The sequence below is a fragment of the Colletotrichum siamense genome (genome assembly GCF_013390195.1).
Source record: "Colletotrichum siamense strain Cg363 chromosome Unknown KSG_Cg363_contig07, whole genome shotgun sequence".
NCBI classification, from domain to species: domain Eukaryota; kingdom Fungi; phylum Ascomycota; class Sordariomycetes; order Glomerellales; family Glomerellaceae; genus Colletotrichum; species Colletotrichum siamense.
Window position 1 is genome coordinate 3,687,549 of NW_023501020.1, and position 22,259 is coordinate 3,709,807.

General features: G+C 51.0%; 3 protein-coding genes across 3 annotated transcripts; 1 reads left to right on the forward strand and 2 right to left on the reverse strand.

The window, feature by feature from the left end:
• Positions 1–513: 513 nt before the first annotated feature.
• On the reverse strand, positions 514–2,235 carry xgeA-0 (putative xyloglucan-specific endo-beta-1,4-glucanase A; the record flags this gene model as incomplete). The annotated part of the gene is made up of 4 exons (XM_036643156.1): positions 514–781; positions 842–1,287; positions 1,486–1,541; positions 1,995–2,235. 4 exons carry the CDS (start codon positions 2,233–2,235, stop codon positions 514–516), a joined length of 1,011 nt encoding a protein of 336 aa, XP_036492149.1.
• Positions 2,236–5,765: 3,530 nt separating this feature from the next.
• Positions 5,766–8,507, forward strand: acsAB (Cellulose synthase 1; the record flags this gene model as incomplete). Its single annotated transcript, XM_036643157.1, has 3 exons — positions 5,766–6,353; positions 6,415–7,119; positions 7,254–8,507. 3 exons carry the CDS (start codon positions 5,766–5,768, stop codon positions 8,505–8,507), a joined length of 2,547 nt encoding a protein of 848 aa, XP_036491918.1.
• Positions 8,508–19,526: 11,019 nt separating this feature from the next.
• ERG13 (Hydroxymethylglutaryl-CoA synthase) lies at positions 19,527–21,190 on the reverse strand (the record flags this gene model as incomplete). The annotated part of the gene is made up of 5 exons (XM_036643158.1): positions 19,527–19,664; positions 19,722–19,853; positions 19,920–20,860; positions 20,960–21,062; positions 21,134–21,190. 5 exons carry the CDS (start codon positions 21,188–21,190, stop codon positions 19,527–19,529), a joined length of 1,371 nt encoding a protein of 456 aa, XP_036491917.1.
• Between the last annotated feature and the right edge of the window lie 1,069 nt (positions 21,191–22,259).

Below are 22,259 nucleotides of genomic sequence, written 5' to 3' on the forward strand. Positions count from 1 at the left end.
TTTTTTTTTGTGCTTCGCTTGCGGCTTGCAGCTGTCAGAGTGGATGCTGTGCCGGGTTGACAAAAATCACCGCGAGTTCCGGGTACGGCATTCTGCATTGTCATCATCAATTGGTGCGGTGGAACATTCATGTCGCCAAGCGAAATGCGATAAATGCCATGGTCGCGCGTCACATGATTTTTAATCTCAATTTTCCATTTCGATTTGTGTTTAATGCTTGATGCGCCAATACAACCGTTTAACTACACCTAAAAGCTAACAAGACGCGTTCAATATTGAACGTGGAGAATATGCATGCGTATATACAATGGTAAAAAATGTTTCATTATTCCGGGTTCCCAATCATTAGTCTAGATTTCTTTGAATTGATATCACAAATGCTCGCTGTGTAATTTGTGCGTAAGAAAGAGGAAACACAGCAAAAGAGGTTGTAACCTAATACACCATGTCTCAAAATGTACACATTATTGGTTGGTATCGGTCTCTTCACCTCTTCTTCTTTCGAGTTTCTCTTTACGAGGATGCAATGTCTATTGACAGCGTCGGCACGCGGAAGGTGACGACCTTGGTCGCGGACAGCGCTTCGGAGCCCAGACCCATGTAGCCGAGGTAGGTCGCGGTGGTGGGGAACTTGACGTCGGTCGCGAGCGCGGTGACGGAGGCGGGCAGGTCGGTGAGGGTCGTGACGAGCTCCGTGAGGTCGCCGACGAAGTGCTCGGTCGTGGGCGCGACCCAGGTCAGGACGTACTGCTTCAGACTGTTCTGGCCGCCATAGAGGGTGCTGTAGATAGCATGTCAGCCCAAATCAGTCCTTCACATTCCATGCATCGCGAACACTTACAATGTAGTTCCGTTGATAGCCTTGGTCGTAAGAGCGCCGGAGCCGGACTTGTAGCCAATGGGCTGCGTCGCGGAGCCGAACGTGGCGAGCCACACCATCACTTCGTACGCGGCGAGCGTCGAGTTCTGCGCGGAGGTCTTGTCGTCGTCCAGGAACATATCGATGGCGACGTTGGTGTTGGTGTCGTTCTCCGTCAGCGCCGTCTCGTCCGTCGTCGTGGCCGAGTCGCCGTCCGTGGTGTAGTTGCCGACCGCGTACGACCACTCGACATCGACCGCGATCTTGGAGATCTTGGAGATCTCGAGCGGGAGGACGGTGCCGTCGACCTTGATGTTGGGGAAAGCGTGGACGGGCTGCGTCTCGGGACCGCGGGGGTAGCGCCAGGTGACCCAGAACTCGGGCGCCGAGAAGTCGGTCGCATAGGTTTGGTTGTTGAAAGTCGTGACCTGGTGGTGGCCGGGTTAGCTGCGATGGCCTGCGGTGGTGGTCGCCGGCGACGACATCATGATGGGCGTCAAGCCGGGTAGGGCGTTGCGGCGCAAAGCAAAGTTACACCTTGACGACATTATGACCCCGCCAACCGGCCAAGGTGCGATAACCGGAGAAGGATTTGGGGGGGGATGGAGGGGTTCTTGAAGACGTACATTCATGCACAAAGCGCCATCTGTACCCTCTGTCCAACCCCACTGGTTGGGGTTCACTGCGTAAAACATAAATCGTCAGCGAAATTGTCATGATGAAATGAAGATAATTTGAACACATGTCTGGCCAGCTTGACAGCGGGCGCGGCCGCGGCAGCAAGGTTGGCCACACCCAGACAGGTTTCGAAATCAAGGGAGCAAAAGTCAAAACAGTCTCTTTCTGCCATTGCAGAAGTGTGTAAACATGACACAGGAAACCCGCTCCGGATTCGCTGGGCGAAGGAGCAAACAAAACACGGGAGCCCGTGTTGCCGTCGAGCATGAGGGACGGCTGCGAAAGTTCAGATGACAGCGTGCCGGCGGGAATGAGGCTCGACTGTGCATCGTGTGTTTCGGTCCGTGCCGCTCATGTCGAGCAGGTCATCCGAAGGGACCGTGGAAAATGAGGCGTATGAGACGCACATCATGAAGATGTAGCTGGGCCGGACATGAGAAAATGGATGTAAACTTACGTGTGTACTCCTGGCCCTTGGACAGCGGGTGAAGACCCATCGCCTTGTCGCAAGATACCATCGCCGTGATGCCATTGTTGTTGGGCGTGCTGCCAGGCGTGGTGGGATCTCCCGTGAATAGAGGAGCTCCGCCAGATGCTTGCCTTGAGGCATCGAGACCGAGCAGGATACCGAGTGTCACTCCGATAGGGAGGGCCAGCAGGCCAAAGTTGACGAGCCAGCGGAAGCCCAGAAAGCCCATGGCGAGAGCGGAAAACGAATGTAGTAAGAAATGAAAGGAAAAAAACGAGTGTAACTTGAGCCTTTCCCGGAGCCTCTGCTGCTGTTCGGGCTGCTCTCTCACTCTCTGTCTTCGTCTGTACTCTCAATCCTCAGCTATGCTGCGTGCTGGTGTCGTCGGAAAAGATGGCGAGGAATATTGGTGTGTATGCAGGGCCTCGCGCAGGCGGAAATCCGAACGAATTCGTCTACTTCTATTCGCAGCAGCAGCAGCACCGGCGGCACATGCAGAGTGAAGCGAGAGTGGTCGTCAGTGACGGTGACGGCGGTCGTCGCGTTCTTCTTCGGGTATGGAGGGTTAAACGTTGGTTACCTAAGGGTAAGGCGGGCGTCAGGCCAAGGTAAGGTCGACGAGGTTCGTCCGTTCCCGAGGAGCAGGGCGTCAAGTGTGTGTGCGTGCGTGCGTGCTGAACCCAAGGCCAGGCAAGGTGGTGCAGAGCAAGGCAAGGTCAGGTCAGGTAAAGGAAGGGTATGTTAGGGATCGCGGAGCGGACTCGACTCGACTCGCGCAGGGCCGGTTCGGTACGACAGGGGGAAAAGGGGTGGAGGGACAGGAATGGGGGGTAAGGGAGGGAGGGGCGTGAGGGCGAAGGGGGGCGTGGGTGTGGGTGGACTATCCGAAGAAAGGCATCGCCGTTGGCCAAGCCTGTGAACCGGTCGAGGAGAACTGGTCAATAGTAATGCGAACGTAAGGCCTGAACAGGTGAGGCGATGCGGCGAGGTGCGGCGGACCAGGTCGAGAATGGGTAAGGGTGGCAGAGTGAAGAGCAGAAGAGAGGAAAAGAGGGAAAAGAATGCCAGCATCACTCACAAGTCGGGCAACGCAGCGTGCAAGAAAAAGCAGGAGAATGAGATGATGCCTCCCACCCCTATTTCTCAACAGCGGCGCAGCACGCCACCCCGGCGGGCAACGTCTTATTTTTTTTCTTTCTTCCTTCCTGCCTGTGTGTCGGTCCTCTCGTAATTTCTCTTCGGTGCAGGACTGCAGCATGAATAAGATCAGTCGGTCTTGGCAGGCGTTTAATGACGGCTACTTTGTGTATGAACTATGTGTACCATGATTTGGTCTGACCGAGAGTCTCGACAACGGGATAATCCCCCAATCTCTGCCGCCTCTGAATCCCAAACAAACCGAGCCGACGCGATGGGCAAAAAAACGAAACGAAAGGACCGGTACCTGGGGCAAGTCAGAATTGCGTCTTGATCCTGACTGGATCCATGCTTCTTCCTGCCGTCCGTCGTCTTCTCCCGCAATCCCCAAATCACAAATTCCATGTCCTACAGGCTACAGCCCAGCCCAGCGCCGGCGTGTCCCAGCAAGTCCGGGCATCTGAGATCAATAAAATCGACGATTGCAGGTCCTCCTGCTTCTAAATCGGACCGGCCCCTGGACTAGCGCGTCAATGTGCCGGTGCCCTTCTCTCTCCTGGGAGTCATGGTGGTTCACCGTGGTTGGTGGTGGTGACTGGTGGATGGTGTGGTGACGACCCTTCGGCCGCCCATCCCACCCAACCATGACACCCCAAATCCTGGTTTGCGCTGCTGCTGTACGGGTACCCGCATTTCTAGAACACGAGAAAAAAAGCAGGGATAAAGTGAAGATAACGGCCCTGGAAGTGGATGTGGTCCGGACTGTGCTTGTGCTGCTGCCATCGGCGGACCTTGGAACAGGGTCCCGGGATCCTCCCGGAAGCTCGTCATTGGCGAGCGCATCGTTCCCGGCTTTGCAAAGTCCACTTTGCAAAACGGGTCCTCTTTCTCCTCGAAAAAGAAAAGCACACTGTGGGAAAAAGGGTTGGCCAAGCACAGCTGAGGAGGCGTGGTGAGGGCGCCCTCGCAGGCGCGAAGGGGGGCCACCAAGGACACTGCTTGAATCGCCCTCCGCTGCCGCCGCCCGCCCGGTACTGACAACTCTGATTGAATTTTTTCATTGTTATTTCCCTTTTCAATGTTATTTTCCTTCTCCCCTTTTTTTGCTTCCCATTTCCATTTTCCTTTCCCCAATCCAACGCCTAGGTGGAGTTCGTTAGCCCCTGGTTGGATGTTCATCAATTGACCGAAACATCCAATCCTTTAGTACGAATTTGCGAGCGGGCGATTGGGAAACGGCGAATGAGACGAAAACACAGACAATGCCAGGCGAGGAAAACAATTCAAACCAACGGCGGCCAAACCAACCAGGCATCGGGGCTTGCCATGGCTTGGTGGCTTGCCTGGCAAGACAAGCTAACCGGCTCCCCTGGCGCCCGCGCGCCCATCTACACATGTACACCCCCCTGTCCATCCACAACCACACACCCCTCGAGTAAGTCAACAAGCAAAGTTGGCAAGCAGGCAAGCAAGCGCTTGGCCTCTTCTCTCTGTGTGATATGTGCCCATGTCGTGTTAGTCTCTCGCCAGTCTCTCCTCTCTCGGGACTATCACAGCGTCTTGTCTCGCTCTGCCACCCCCCTCATACTCGAGAAGAGCATCTGTATGACGGCCAGCAGCCGCCAACTCCGACACAGACACAGGCACACAGGCAGCCAGACAGACAGACAGACATCGGTCACAACACCAGTCAGGTTGCACAGACCATGAGGTAGCTTCAAGGCGCAGGCAAAAAAAAAAACTGTGAATGTGATATGGGTCCAGCAGATACACATCCTCGCGCCAGGACTGGGCAAGCCGACGATGTGGGCTCCATCAACCCGGCCCCAACCTGGACCTCCCAATTTTAATCACGTCAGGCCTTTCTGGTCGGATCGTAATCATGGCAGTGAGGCTTAGCGGAGTCCGAGTGGGTTCCCGTCAAGTCATGTCCCCCTCCATGAGTCCATAGAGACTTGCCTCGATGCAGGTCCGCAGGTCCCCCAAAAGCCTCCTGGCCCAGATGTCTTGCTTGTCGTAGCCCGGACTTGCCCTCTTTCCCCCAGACTTCCCCTTCCCGTCAAATCTCCAAGCCTGTGCTGCTTGCTCCTCGAGGTCCTTTTTCTTGTACTCCTTCTCTCTCTTCCCCCCCAAGAGACCCAGACGGCACTTCCTCCTGTCAAGGCTTCTTGGGAAAGCAAGCTCGAGAGTCAGTACTCTCTTCTGCAACCTGCAACCTGCAACCCTCCCTGCACTAGCTCCAGCTCGTGTTCGATGACATACTAGTCCAGCCGATGCTCTTCTGCTAGCGGGTCCCCATCTTCTTCTTCCCTCTTAATTCTTCTTGTGTCTTTTTTAGACACATACACCACATTCGTTTAACATATCCAAACCTTCCAAAGGCTCGGCAGGAGAAGAGAAAGGGAGAGCGAGAGACGCGCGCGGGGAGACAACCACAATCGCTTTGCCTTGTTTTACACCTGGATCAGCCTCTTACACACGCTCCCGGCTCACACACACACACACGCTCACACACAAAACGCGCCCGCCATACCAACAAGGCACGCACCGCACAAACGTTTCCGCCCTTAGAGACACTATTCACTCGTTCATTCCAGCCGTCGGTTGGGCAACACCGCAACCATGATGAGGGGACAAGGAGGACAGCAGCAGGGGCATGACGAGGGGGAAATGGTGGAAATCGATGTTCTTCAAGGCCATCACCACCCTCACCAGCAACAATATCAACAACCGTACCAGCAGAACAACGCGTCCTCTCCGAACCAGAACCAGCAGTACCACCAGGACCAGTACCACCAGGATCAGTACGGCCAGAACCAGTACCAGGAGTACAACCAGAACCCGTACGGAGGCTCCTACGCCAGCACTCTCAACGAGTCCCAGCCCGACTTCCCCTTTGCCCGCGCCCTCACGAGCAACGCCCCGTCGCCGCAGCCCCAGCAGCAGCAGTTCCAGACGCCGCCGCCGCAGTTCGCGCAACCTCCTGCCATCGCAGGCGGCGACGAGTACGGTCCTCCAGGCTGGGCAAACCGTCACTCCATCGGCATGTCGGGCGCACCGTCCATCGGGCCCTCCATCTCGGGGATGGACACTCCCGTCGATTCTCGAGCGGCCACGCCCACGCTGAAGAGCGGCCAGCAGACGCCGTTCGACTACCTCCCCGCCCCGAGGCATCCGTGGTCAACTGATTCTGCGCCGAACAGCCCAATGGTATGAAAATGAATTGAGAATTATAGCTTATAATAATCGTGTCGGCTGACATTGTGAACAGAACCAGAGCCACCAGAGTCTGCAGACTCTGCTCCCTGGACAGGCGTCTCCGGTTCTCAACAAGGAATGGGTGGAGGGCAGCGACCAGATCGCGAGACTTCACAAGCGCGACGACTCCGAGATCTGGGGCGGCTGGAAGCGCAAGCTCTTCAAGCTGGTCCCCTTCCTGATCCTCTTCGCTACCGCCATGTACCTCGCCTACCTCGCCCTGCGCATCTACTGCGTCATCTCCGCGCAGCAGATCGCCAAGGAAATCTACTCGCAGGCCTGGGTCTTCATCGCCGTCGAGATCGCCGTCGCCATCCCCTCGCTCATGCACAACATCTGGACCATGTGGTCGATGAAGAAGCGCCACCGCCCCAAGCTCCGCCTCATGGGCGACGAGGTCCCCACGGTCGACGCCCTCGTGACATGCTGCGGTGAAGAGGACGACCTCGTCCTCGACACCGTCCGCGCCGCCTGCGACATCGACTACCCCCGCGACCGGTTCCGTGTCATCGTGTGCGACGACGGCAAGTCGGCCGGCCTGGAGGCCGGCATCGCCGCCTTGGCCATGACCTACCCGAACGTCTTCTACCTCGCCCGCCCGAAGTACCCCGGAGTTCCTCACCACTTCAAGGCCGGTAATCTCAACCACGCTCTCGACTATGTCCACACCATGCCCGGAGGTGCCGGCCAGTTCATGGCTGCTCTCGACGCCGACATGGTACGTGTTCATCTGATCTCATCTCACCCTCACTCTCACTCTCAACGCCCCCTGTTCCCCTCATCCGTGCAACAAGCTTTTCAGCCAATGTTTCTACCCACGTTCACCCCGACTAATAAACTCCGTGTCTGCAGATCCCCGAGCGCGACTGGCTCCGTGCCATTCTGCCTCACATGCTCATCGACCCGAAGGTGGCTCTCGCCTGCCCCCCGCAGCTCTTCTACAACACCCCGCCCTCCGACCCGCTGGCCCAGAGTTTGGACTTCTTCGTTCACGTCATCGAGCCCGTCAAGGACGCCCTCGGCGTCGCCTGGTGCACCGGTTCCGGCTACGTCGTCCGCCGCGAGGCTCTCGATGAGATTGGCAACTTCCCCCTCGGCTCCCTGGCCGAGGACGTCGCGACCTCGACTCTGATGCTTGGCAAGGGCTGGAAGACGGCCTACATCCACGAGCCCCTCCAGTTCGGCACCGTCCCCGAGGACTATGGCGGCCATCTCAAGCAGCGCACCCGTTGGGCCATCGGAACCGTCGACACCTCGTTCAAGCTCAACTTCTGCCTGTGGGGCGACAAGGTCAAGAACATGACGGCCGCCCAGCGCTTCTCCGGCTTCCTGTACGCGACGCTCAGCTTGTACACCATCCTCCTGACCATCTCCATGTTCGCCATCCCCATCATCCTCGTCATGGGCAAGCCCCTCGTCGCCTACGCCAACTACGAGCAGCTCCGCTGGCTCATCCGCGCCTGCTTCGCCGCCACCGTCTCCAACCGCCTCTGCGAGTTCGCCCTCTTCATCCCGGCAGGCTACCACACCGGCCAGCGTGGCTCCCGCTACCAGCTCTGGATGTCGCCCTACATCGCCCTCTGCATCATCCGCTCCTTCATTCTGCCCACCTGGCTCGGCGGCCAGACCCAGGCCTTCAAGCCCACCGGCTCCCTCGGCTCCGCCCTCAACGAGCGCGACCCCAAGACCCGCAAGAACATGTTCCGCCGCCTCTGGGGCGTCCTCATCAACTACATGGCAATCTTCCACCTGTCCTTCGTCTACCTCACCCTCGTCGGCGTCGTCCTCACCTCGTACAAGTCCTTCTACCTCAACAGCGACCTGCGCGACCTGCTCATCAGCCTCATCACCCACGCCTTCTGGCCGCCCCTGACCTTCATCTTCATCTGCAGCTCCCTGTGGACGCCCATCGCCTACGCCATCGACCCGCCCAACATGCCCGACCGCGAGGCTCTGCTCGACCGCGACCCCAAGACCTTCGTCGCGCACCCGTCGCCCGGCAGCAAGAAGATCGCCTTCGGCGGCCAGGCCGCCTGGTTCGAGACCGAGCTGACCATCACGACGGCCTACACCATCCTCATCTTCGTCTGCTCTTTCTTCTTCTAGATTGAATTCTTCCTTCGTTACTGCCGCGAAAAACATTTACCGGTTGCAATTCTTTTTCTCAACACACACACATACGCATTTTTGTTTTATCAAATTACACAAATGGGCGCAGGCAGCGAAATGTTGCTCCAAACCGGGAATTTGGGAGAGGGGCGGGCTACAAATGACGCATTTACACAAAGCATGCACAAACGCACACATCACACACAACAATGCGGCATACACAACGTACAAAACCACAGGATGACTGTCACGATAATGTAATGCCTGTAAACTACTGCACATAGATCAGTATAGAATTTACGCAAACCAATGGGGCGGAACCGGGTGGCGCTGATGAAGGTCTTCCAACACACCCTGCTGGAAGGGATGAGAGAGAGGACGAACATCATCATTCATAAATATCTTTTTGTTCAAAACTGAGAATATAACTCATAAAAACTTCATAAAATCGTCATTTGTCTTAGAAATCTGTGATCACTTTTCGTTCTTCCCGTCTAAAAAATGTGACCACTTGAGAAAGTTCTTGGCAAAGTCCGTTGAAAAGTTCTAGTGGCCTCATCCATCTCATCGTTCCCCCGAGAAATGCTCCTCATTACTACTGGCTTCCTCGATGGTTTCAAGTGCGTCGAAATAGATTCTGCGACCGGTGTCATTTACTGGTGCAGTTGCCTGTCGGTCGTGGCTTGCGGGAGGCTGGGTCCAAGACAAGGTGTCACTAGCATCACAGGTGCCTGTATCCCACTCGTCACCGGCATCAGTTCGTTCGTCCGCTCGAACATGGGTGCTAAGATGTCCGCGCCTCATAATTCATCCGTGTTCCTCGTTTTTGCAGATACGCCCCTAGCTACCTAAGCTAAGCTGCCACCTGTGTTCGTACTTATCCCAAGTACGAATAAGAGCAAGAGGATTTGCGTCCGGACAAAACGCCGATCCGGCTGGCTTGACGGAACGGCGAGATCTGCGCTCCAATGGTGCCGCAAGCCATCTCTTCCTTCTTTTCCGCCCGCCCATTCTTCTCTCTTCTGTCTCTGCTTTCCTTTGTCTCCCATGTGCCGGTCGGTCGCTCGACCGTTGCCAGCAGCAGCAGCAGCAGCGCCGCCCTGAACGGCCGCCGGTATCAGCGGTTGCTGGGGGTCTCATAGATAGGGGCTTCGGTCGAACTGGCCTGTGTTCACCGTACGACGCAGCAAGCAAGCAGCCAACCGCGGCCGTCTCCCGGCCGCCGCAGTGCAGCCGCAGAGAGAAAGCGAGGATGCGACGGACGGGTCCACGTCGGATTCCCGGGGGCTGCCTCGATCGAACCCTTGGCATGGACGGTGGATAATGGCAGAGGACCGCCTGCCTTCCATTCGCCTTCTTCTCCCTCCCTTGCCTTCGGCTTTGCCGCGTCGCCGCGGTGGGGGTGTTGCGCACATTGCAACCTACCACACACCCCAATCATCCATCCATCCCCGTGCGCAGCTCCGTCCGCGGCATGAACTCTGGGACATTGGATGAAATAAACAACACAGTGTCATACTGTCAGTGTCATTTAACTGAAATTCGGGCTGCTCCTCTTCCCTCGTGGACAGCACCCGTTCGCAAGGACGAAGACGTCCGCGTCCCGTGTGTCAAAAAAGACCGCCCAGCCGTGTTCCTTTCATCATTCCCTCCTCTGTTGATCCCCATCCTATATTCCTTCTTGACCGCCCCAAGATTTTCTGCCAAGACCGGAATGCCGAGCATCTTCAGACGAACCGCGGCCACAAGGCAAATTGAGTTTTGGTAGTCTGAGTGTTGCTCGTCAACGACGGCGCCAAGTGCGGCGCCCCCCTGAGTCGTTAAGGTTTGTCAGGGGGCAGGGAACCTGTTTTTTCCCACTGAGAACGAGTGATGGCTAGGTTGCCTCTTGGCCCTGTCTTTCGTGTGTTGCGCACACAATTGCCACAGTGCAGTGCCATCAGGCTGTCTGTCTTTGAAGATCTGATTACATACGATTACGGGTGGTGTACGCGGTGCATTCGTTTTTTCCTTTCTTCTCCAATTTCCTGCGTCTCGCAAGTGGCCTCGGGACTTTTATTACGACTCGTTGCGACGTAGGAGAAAAAACCACCAACACGAATCTATTTTTAGGTAATCTTACAGATGAGCTTATGTCGCGCCACGCGGTCACACAACACCACTCTTCTGCCGTGCTGCTGCTACCCGGATCAACGGCGGCGGCAGCAGCGAATCTGGCGTTGATAAGGGCCCCAACTTGATTGTCGATCACATGCGGACCGCGTCGAGGCCAAGCTCTCACACGAGATTGCTTCTTCTCCAGATGCTGCTTCATGTAGAGTGGCCACCATGATGCGACCATCAGCGGTCAGCCTCAACCCGCCGCCCAGCCCACTCGCAGAAACACGAAATCTTTGGCGAAGTGGTTGCCAAATTCTACGCGTCTGGAGGGAAAAAGCAAAGGGTAGGTATCCCACCGCCTCCAACGGCTTCCGCGCGTTCGATACGGCAGGGCCACCACCCAACCGAACCGTCCGTCGCGCGCCCCTCTGTCGATCCGGGCGGGCGACTGCGGACCCCGGCCAGCCCGGGCAACAACTGCAACCCGACTGCAACGATGATGATCGTCTCTCTCTCTCTTGGTGATGATGTAATCACGACAGGGTGGGACTGACGTCGCAATCCGCACCCGGTTTGTGGGGGTGATATACACAGACCTGCTCAGTGCTCCCACAACCCCGCGTTCAGCTCGAGTCTGTTGATATTGACACGGATGGATGAGGGGGGGTTTGAATGACGAGTGATAGCGGGCATTGAAGCGTTGCAGTCTGTGCCGCAGAGAGAGTTTTGCGCCGCGTTGCTTATCTGTGAAGGCGACCTGTCAGCGTGCTCGGCAGTTTCCTTGGCCAAACGCGTGTTGTGTTTCTGTGGACGTGACCCCGTGGGGAAGTTGTATTGATGTTCACAACTTGATGCTCATCAATTCCTGCTTAGTGCTTTTTCCACTTTTGTACCTTGATATGTTCTACCTCGGCTCATTCATTCCAGTCTGCTCTTGTGGGCTGGCTAGGGAGATGTGTTCAAGCAGACTCAGCAAGTCACGTGGAATGGTTGCTGGACGTAACGTCACTCAGGCTCCCAAGGTGCCTACCAAGATGCGGGCCAAGTTGCTTCGGCATCTAGCAGATTCAAAAGTTGAGGATAGGGCACAGCTTTCTCAATGTGAGAATGAAGCTCAAGTCCGCAACATTCGGTTGACGTGTTCAACAATGCATGTCATAACGGGCTAAAGCTAGCACACAAAATCAAGACTATCATTCAGAGTAAACCATACCCCGTGTACAACATACGAACTTTTGAATTGTCTCACAGTCCATCCGTGCAAAAGTCGAGCAAGCCACCTTAGTGAAGCCAAAACAAAATGTCGACGTTTCAGCCGATAGCAAACTTGACGCGGTTGTTCTCCGTTAGACTTGGCTGGGTGTTGAATTGAATCCCCATCATGCTGAGGCATCTCTCCCGCCACGGCCAAATGTCATTGATGCCCGGCTCTTCTCGCCTACGCAAGCCTCCATAACAGGGCGGACCAGCAAACGCTATAAAGGGCCCACATCGTCCAGTTCGTGGCTCACGTTTGTCGGGCCGCAGGCAGGCCACCTCGATCCGACATGTCGACTCCTTGTTCCTCGCCCACTCAAAGTCATCCTCTTCGACAACGTCAAAGGTGTCAAAGAAGATGAGTTTATTGAGGCTGGGACTCGTCAGAACCTGCAGCACAAAGAACAAGAAGTCGCCGTCGCGATGTGTCGTCTCCTCCGTCGGGTAAATTGTCAACTCCTGGAGTTGAGGCATCGAGTTCGCCAACAACAGGCCTGCTTTAACAGTCTTGTCCTTCCAGAACGGCCTGTCGCTTCCCTCGTGATGCAAAGCGAAACGTCTGACTCGTTCCAGGAACGCCATGAACACATGTGCTGATGCCACAATCTTGGCCCCTCTGCGGATGCCCAACTTGTCGGAGAAGTCCGAAGCATACAACGACATTCTGACGATGTTGAGACCTAGAAATCGACTCAGGAGCTCGTCTTTGAAAAGGCGGCACACTTCAAGCAGGCGTCGAAGTCGAGAACTTTTCCAACGCGAGTATCGTGTGTTGGCTAGCTCCAGGTCGATGAACTCCTGCCGAGGCATGTCTAGCAGAACGAAGTCGTAAATGATGTCCCTGACCTCTTTGGGCATGCGGAAGAAGCGCGAGTTGCTGTTACAGAGGGTTTGCAACTGGCTGATCCGGGATTCTAGATCTGCTTTGTTCCGCGCCTGGATGACGGCGCTGCGGGCTCGGCGCTCTCTTTCTTCCCGCGTGGGGTCAATTTCAGCGTGTACGTCTATTGGGTCGCTGTCGCACCTGTTAGCTACTCGTTCAAGGGATTTCTGAAGACGCACTTACTCCAGAGGGACACATCTAAACGGCTGTAGCGTGCCTTTTGTTGCGCGTGCGACTCTGCGGATTGTGTATCCAGGACAGAGTGACTCTTCCCAAAGCTGGTCCAACCGGGACACAGGAGCCGGGGGAGACAAGAGCAGGTCTTCCCAAAGCTGGGAAAACCGGGACGCTGGAGCCATGGTAGGTCGGGTGATGATTTGATTTCTGTTGGTAAGGCGAGTATCTTGGCTTCCGCGGAGATTTGTCGACACGGAGATGAGAAGTAAAAGTTGAAGTTCAAGATTGCCGAGACTCGTTGCCTTAAACAGTCGCGGGTCTCTGTCTAGGTAACTACAGGCAACCGGCTCTGGTTGATTCTAGTCGTAGGGTACAAAGACCGCCTCTACGCCTTTCGATGAGAGTCTACCACCTTGGATCTTATTCCACAAGTCTTGATCAAAGATGACCTCTTTGAGATGTCCTATTCACGGTTGCCAGAACTCTTGAAGAAAGATGACTTCCAGTTCAGGACATGAATGGCGCCCAAAACATGCCGCAGAATGGCCAACATGGCAAACCTACTGACTGTGCCTAAGTTCAGCGACCTCGACTTTAGCTTAGAAGCGAAAAACCGCCTTTGATACTCATCCATAGGTAACATTCAGGTAGTCGATCATCCTTCACCTGGCCCAAATGACAAAGCTGATCCCGCAACCAAGAGCTATCAACGAGACCCAATGTTCTCAAAGAGCTTGTCATAGATGATCAGTCAAAACTCAAGACAAGTGGTGAATCATGAATTCTCAATGTTGAGTCTGATGTGGTATACTTCAATTATCATTAGTAAACAACGAACAATCTAACTTCAATACTCTCTCTCGGCTCTTTCGGAACCGGTCCTGGCTGCGTAAATGATGTATGAGCCACCACTTGAGCCCCCTCAGAATCATGCTGGAGAAAGAGCAACACTTCTTCGGGCGTCTGATCCGCCATATACCACCAATCGTGTTTCCGATCCGCATCCTGCGGTCTTTGTAACCAAAAACCCTCAACTCCAGGTCCAACCTCTGGCTGCGGAACGGTCAAGTAGTCCTCCCACGCCATCGAAGCCGTGTCGGCGACGGTAACGGGATTCTTGCGCACCGTCTTCAGTGGCCGCCACGCGTTGACCATTTGCCAGTGCTTTCCGTTGGCATGCACATCCGCATGCATGTCCGGGCAGTCCCAACTCATCAAGATCGGCGCGAACTTGTCGGTGACGTCGACGTGAGGTCTCCGGGCTGGACAGCGGTGCTTTCGGGTGTAGGCCATCCCGTCCTCGTAGGTTACATTGCGCACCACATGATGGAAAGCCTTTACTTCAGAAGCGCCAAGCCTGTCAAAGACAACTCATCAGCATTTCGACATGATAGGCCGACATCGTGCCTGGCCAAGAGAAAACATAAGTGCCTACTGTGCTTTCAGCAATCTCTCAAGCTCTGGGAAGTATGTTTTCTTGACTTGGTCCTCGTCGAGGTAGTCGATTTGAGGTGGTTCATTCAGTCGCGCGTATTGAAATCCGTTGCTTGATACCGAAAACTCTCGATCGGTTGTCCGGGCATTGTAAACCTCTGCTGGCTGAACATCGAGAAACTCGGTATCGTGGGAAAACATCTGCGCATGATTCGGGATGTTTCCGTCATTGTTTCTTTTCACATACGGAATGTCTACTCTTATTGATGCGAGGGTAGCCATGCTGCTGTTGTTGCTGACGGTTGGCGATTGGGTTACTCCTGGCCCGTGATTTGCGCTTCATGAACTCTGTTAAAACGAAGAGGAGGGAACAAGTGCGTAAGTCGAAGACGGGTACGTGTTCCTTCATCACGTTCTACAACTTCCTTCCCTTATCTTTGCGCGAGTCAGAATCGTCAAATCGGTCTAACCCCGGAAATCTGCTCTCTACAATTTTCTCCGAAAGAAGCTTGACCTCAATTTGTGCTTTAATTAACGTGATATGGAAAGTGTTACCGCTTAACATGATTGGTCGCGCTTTACACGTGGGGTCTCCACTACTGAACTACACCCGACGGGATGCGAAGGTCTCGTGAGTTGAGCAGTCAGCGGTGTACAACAGTATGGGGTTATTCCGACGGCTGTCTCCAGAGCGGGGTTCTGCGCCCGTTGTGCGCCCTAGGGATTATCTGGGAAAGTTGTCCCCAGCAAACGGCGCAGGTTCATCATGGCCCAATGTTCTTTCCGATTCCCATGACTTTCCGGCGTTCCAATAGTTGACAACACGACGCGGTCTTTCATGATACTCGTTGTAACTACTGGTCGTGGCATTCCAACTGATGATTGGTGAGTAGGTACTGACATTACATTTATTTTGCCAAGAGAAACCTGCGTATATTCATCGCCGGCGAGCCGCCTGTTGCCCTTTGCAGACCGTATGGTGGGGCGTCTGATAGACAGCAAGACTTCAAATGCCGAGAATGAGGCGGGAGGAACGTCAACTTCTGCACGTCCGTCGCTCATCAACCTCTACTAGCTGCAGCTGGCCAGCTTGAGCTTAAATGCCACCTTTCTCAGCCATCCCAGCAACTGCTGGCTCTACTGTACAATGATCGGCGGCTGTAATTGAAACTATGGGATTGCTTGCTATGTTGAGAAAGTTTCTGAAAGATCTGAGGGGTTTTATAGTGGAGTGAAAAGCAATAAAAGCACCTCAACACGTGTTATGCATTGCGCTAAAACATTGTTGTGGATGTTCGCCACATCATCGCAATCAGTAGTCTCTTGCAGCGTCACACGACGGGCTGTGCTATTCTCACCCACACATATTTGAGACGAGAAAGCGCTCAGCTAGTAACTATTATCTACTTGCCAAGAGCCTACAATTTGAGATCAAAATGATGGCGGTAGCATTGCAAGTGGTGTTGCATGATGGGCTCAGCACAATCAATGCTCTAGATGAAGGACTCGAGTACTTCGGGCAGCAGAAAGGTTCTTCGCTAAAAGACAAACGGGGGCCATCAGTGAATGAATCCAAATAAGAGACTTTTGGCTTGGGAATAAATTGTTGAAAACGCGTTGAGGAGTCTGGCCCTTCTCGATCCAGAAATATTGAATGTCTAATTGACGCCTAGATATGCAAGCCACTTTTGCTCCTTGCACTCGGCATCGATTTTAATTTCCACAGTCATCTAGATATAAACTGCCTGTTGCAGTTCTCTTGTCGTAGAGGTCGTCACTCAACCCGGCTGATATCCTCTTCCTACCTACACCACTTGCACGCCTACAATGCATTCTTCAATCCTGGCAGTCCTCCTTTTCATTTTCCTTGTCAACGCTGCAAGCACACCGCCAGATGCTCGATGCGGTAAAAAGTTCGGAAAAACATGCCTGAGTAGCACGTCTGGCTCGTGTTGCTCACAGAATGGCTGGTGGTGAGTAAACTATATGTTTACATCTCCCGTTCAACGCTGACCCAAGACCATAGCGGGAGCACATTTCACTACTGCAACATAGGATGCCAACCTGGATATGGAAAATGCAAACAGAGGCGTTCCTTGCCCTATAACTCGTCTTCATCTACTCGTACTTCCCCGACTTCCACGCGCTCATCTTCGACTTCTACAACACCCTCGCTGAGTTCTACTCCCACATCTGCGACTTCCTCTCGTTCTCCAACGCCGTCTACCACGCAAAAAGTCTCCCCGGACGGTCGGTGTGGTGCCAGCTTCGGGGGGCAAACATGTTTGGGAAGCGACTGGGGAGCCTGCTGTAGTTCATACAACTATGTAAGTCCTTTCGTGAAGCTTCACCTCGATGGCCTTATTCTAATGCATCTCTTGATTAGTGTGGCAATAAAATCGATCATTGCAACCCTGCTTCGTGCCAACCGAAGTACGGTCGGTGCATCAAACCCTCCATGTAAACAAGCAGGTTATTATCATCCTCATCCTCATTGACGATTGCGCCATCTACAAGCCGAACAGGGACAACACCTGCCACAAGCCTTGCGACCTTATGACCTTAAAATTTCCTTCATCGTCCTCAACTAGGTGCTTAATTATCATCTTGCCAAACCTCTGCGCGTCATTCTTCATTGACACCGACCCCATCAGCAACGCAGGGTTCTCTGCATAGCTTTTCTTCTGCCTCATCATCTCCATCAGCCATCTCATCATTTTCCATAATAACGTCCCACACCCACTTTTAGCCACCCCCTATATTTAGCTACCCTATTTTCAATGCCCTTATATTTATATATATTAACTTTAACTAATATTTATATATATTATAATACTATAATAATATAACTTTTACTATTACTAGGGTTTTTAGACTTACTAGATTTATCTATACTACTTTTAAGTTTACTTACTTTAATTTAAGCTTTCTAAATAGCTTTAATATTAGTAAACTTTAAATTTAAGCTTATTTTAACCTTCTTCTATTTTCTAGCCCTATTAGTATTAACTTCTACTTATAGGGCTTTAATCTTTTACTAAGCTATTACTAATTAATATACTTTTTTATTAAAGCTTTTCTAAATTTTCTAAAAAAGTAAGTACTATATATACTTATTATTATTTAGCTTACTAAATAAGTTAAATTAATCTTAAAGTTTATTCTTTTTCTTAGGGGTTAATTAAAAGATTATAGATATATTTACTACTTATTTTTTATTTACTTTACTATTAGAGAACTTTTTATAGACCTAATTAGTTAGTTTAATAGAAGTTAAAATATTCTTAAGTAGTAGAGAGCTTATAAGAAGTTTAGTTATACTAATAAGCTATAAATTAGTTTATTTCTAATTACTAATAATATTCTTACTTATTAAGGCTACTTTATATATTTTATTATAATATATAATAAAGTTTCTCTTATTTATAACTATATTAATATCTTATTTAGCTAGTAATTTAAGCTTTTTTTTATATACTACTTTAAGAAGCTTAAAAACTAACTAATTAAATAGCTAAAAGATATATAATATATATACTAATAAGAATAGTAAGTATATCTTATTCTTAAAGTATATATATATAAAAGTAGTAGTTTTATAGTTTCTATAACTATTTAAAATTAATAATCTAACCTCTAAGAAGTCTTCTAGCTAAATTAAAGAAATAAAAACCTCTATTAACTACTTAATAGCTATAAAGTTTAAAGTTTATTTATTTTCTATAGTTATAAACTTCTAGGATTTATATAGTATTAAATTTAAAGGAAATTATTACTATTAAATATTTTTACTTTTATATATAATAAGTAGAAGTAATATCTTATTAGTTATAAAAATATACTTAATTAGAGATATTTAAGTATATAATCTAAGCTATTTCTTATAAATAGAATAAGTTTCTAATAATCTAAGAATAAACCTATTTAATTCTCTACTTTTTAGAATATTAATTTTATTTATATTATATTAATTAGAAACCTTAATAGCTATAATCTTAAGTATAGTGAGGTATTTAAATTATTATTTAATTATATTAGTTAAAGCTTTATTAATATATTAGGAATTAATTACTTTACTTCTTTAGACCTTTATAGATAGGTTCTTTTTAATAAAAAACTATACTTAGTTCTTTCTAAAAAGTTAAGAGTCCCTATAGATTTATAAGATATATTTAATAAAATCCTTAAGTTATTAATAAATTAGAGGTAAGCTTAAAGTAGCTTAAATTTAAACCTATTTAGCTAAATAGCTTTCTTAGTTTATAGAGAGTTTTTATAAATTAAAAAAAACTATATCCTTTACTTAATAACTTTTTATATAATTTTTTAATATTAATTATAGTATACTTTATTTAAATATAGTTTTTTTTATACTAATACTATATATAATAACTTTAAGAGCTTAGTTAATATTATTTTTAGTATATTAAAATATCTTAATTAAAAGAAGATATATATGAAAGATAAGGGCGATTAGATTAAAATTAGTAAAGTTGTAGAAGGTTGAAGTTGGTAGTTATTATAGCGGTGAGGCATTTTTGGGGTAGCCAAATGTGGGGGGTGGCTAAAAGTGGGTGTGGGATGTTAGCAGCATTGTCCCCCACACAGGGATCTGCCTGTTCGTTCAGTGCGACACCTGACGTCGCCTCCGTCATTTCCTCTACCGTACCAACAATGTCGACACCTACCCCAAGCCTTTCCCCAGGTAGAGTGAACGTTAGCCTCGAGAATGGGCTGTCACCACGGCGACTTCAGGGCTCCGGGCGCCGATGTCGTCGCGAGTGGCGTCAAACATGAGGAAAGTCGTACAGGAACACACGCTTTACACCCAGTTGGAGTCGAGGCAAAGTGGTTCGTCGACATATGAAGTCTTTGAAGTCACCCTCTACACGGCGTATCACGCTGACCGTGGTGCGGTAATCAGAGCGACCTTTGCTGAATGAGACCGCTCGCGCTGCGGTGTGACTTAGATTAGAGCAAATAGAGAAGAAGGAAAAGTTTCATTTCATTACTTGAATATTCTTCATTCGTTCGAAGGCGCTGCACGATCTATGATCTATGCCTGTCTAATCTTTGCTACATGTTTCATCTGGTGTATCTATACTCTAGATCGGACGCCGCTAAAAACAACGAGAGAATGTCATTCCCATCAGCAAATCCTCTTTCTACTCCTTCACGGCATACGTTCTACGGTACGCCTCATCGATTTCCTTGAGATAGTATGTGCCTGGGGCCATGTTCTCAATGCTGCCAGTGGGCTCAAAGCTCTTGGCGCCGTAAGCCTTCAATCTGAGGGCGCAAGCCTGGTTGTATGCGGTTAGCAACTGCTTCAAATTATAACATCCGACATGGCTGATTACCTCTTCATATTCCTCGGGAGTTGAAATCTTGCGCTGACTCAATCGGTCCATGATATCAATCTTTTGAACCAGCTCGGTAAGATCACCTGTGACCTTAAGCGCGAACAGAGTACTGGCGATTCCGCTACCGTACTGATAGGGAAGACAATTAGTAAGAAAAAGAGCCTCTGAGAGCGCAAGCACCAAGTGAGCACTTACACTGAACATGCCAATCGTCTTCCCCACTGAGTCCTTCAGGTCGATGTTACTGATCAAGCTGATAAGGGAGCAGTAAAGACTGCCTGTGTACATGTTGCCGCATTGTGTGGGAGCGGCAATGCAAGGCTCGACTCGCGACTTGAAACGATCCTTGGACAAGGTGACAAAAAGCTTCTCCAGCTCCTTGCTCTTCAGGGAGTCCTCATAGCTGAGCTCGCGCAGCTCGGCGGGGACCTTCCCCCAGGTGTCCTCGTCACCACCCTGCTTGTAGTCGTTGTACAGCAGACGTCCGTAAGACTTGCTCACAAGCTTGCAGTTGGGCGTGTGGAAGGCCATATAGTCGAAGATATCCAACAGGCTGCGAGTATCAGTCTTGGGGCCGTGGCCGTTCGCCTTCACGTTGGCCTCCTCAACTCTCTCCCTAAGGCGGTTGTAGCAGCCGTCCAGCGCGGAGGTGTAGCATCGGAGAGACTCATGTCCGTTGACTACAGGGAACTCCGCCTTGAGATCGGGCTTGTAGAAATCGTAGGCATGGGTCATGAAGGTGCCCTTGAGCGCCGGATCCAGTGAGAGCACCGCATGGGGGCCCACGAGCATGGCGACACAGCCGGCGCCACCGGTCGGCCGGGAAGAGGCTTCCTTGTAGAGCGCAATATCCGATGCCACCACGATGGCGTCGCGGCCGTCCCATGAGCGAGACTCGACCCAGTTGACGGCATTAAAAAGAGCACTCGTGCCTCCATAGCACGCGTTGATGGTGTCAATACCTTCCAGGCTCGTGTTACCGGCAGGCTCGAAGAGCTGGGTAAGCACAGTCTTGATAGATTTGGCCTTGTCCATGAGGGACTCCGTGCCGACCTCTAAACGACCGATGGACTTGGGGTCGATGTTGTACTTCCTCAGAAGAGAGGACACTGCCGTAAGAGCAAGGGAAGTAGCATCTTAGGTCGGTATGTTAGTATCTTATGGACATACGTAGCGCCACTGCGTAATCGCGCTTCCGCCAGAGACAGCGCAGTTGTCGCATCACAAGCACTTACCTTCACGATCATTGCAGAAGTTCATGTACTTGAGACCCAAGCCAATGGTGTACTTTCCAGCTGAAACGCCCTGATGTTGTTCGAAGAGCGACTGGTCTAAGGCCTGACAATGTAAATCAGTTGCTGGACCAGGACGAGTATGACGCTGCGGTGAGCCGCTATGAAGTCACCAACCTGGCCGGGGACATAGATCTCCATGGCCTTGATGCCAACATTATTAGGATACGCCATAGCGAATGTTACAATTTGGAAGTGAATCAAATGACGGCGTGAGTATCTGATGGCGAGCAGTGAGGAGGTTGAGGGGAGGACCGAATAAAAGGCAGTGCTTTCTAGTAATGCTAATGCGGGGGAAACTGTTATCAAAAAGAAGATATATCTGAGAAACAGCTGTGAGGCTGTGCAAGAATGTCGGTCTCGAACGGGATTGCTGCCAACCCCGCGCGATCCTTGACAAGCTGAGGGCCAGAACAGGCACCAGGGTCCTTTTGCTTACACCCCTGTCAAAACGTAACACAGAAGCTCGCACCAGGGGATAAGCATCAGAAGTCCCTTACGTATCCATCGTATGTGCATCGCGAGTGGGGCTTGTTTGCTTCTGAAGCGAAAGGAAGCGGCACAGCGAATCTCTTTTGGGAATTGTCGGCTAGTGCCCGACGGGGTCAGCCGGCACGCCATTCCGAGGAGGTCCTCCCAATTCACTATCTTTAAGACAGTATCTGTCATTCGCATGCGCCTTTGGCTGTACACGGATTTGAAAGAGGCTCTCGGCGTAGGGACAGGAGCTACAGTGTAGCAAACAGCATTCCCATTGAACGCAAATGCGGACTCGATACGCCCCAAGAGACTAACTTCCTCTTAAATGAACGAATAAACTATTTCTTTTCTAAAACATCGAGCAGATTCAACTTTCTCAAGACATCTGTTAAGACAGCTGGGGCGTGGCGTGTGATGTGCTTCGAAAAGGGCCAGAAACCTGGCTCGACAAATCGATTCTTTCGACAAAGATGAATGGGATACTATGTTTCTTTTCGAAATCAACTACTTCTCGCCTTTGAATCTGGAGTTCAGTTGTACTATCTGCAGCATCGAGCGTTTGCTAATCGAAATTTATCCACGTACGTAACGTAACGGTACGGTACGTTTGCCACTTAGGAAATCAGGAATTCTATATCAAATCCCCAAACATACTAGGAAGCTCCATGTCCGCCTCACCGTTGCTAGAAAACATGAATGTGGTGCTTAAATCCCCCCAATCTGCTGTTTCAAACGGGAATTGTTCATAATTGACTATTGGGCG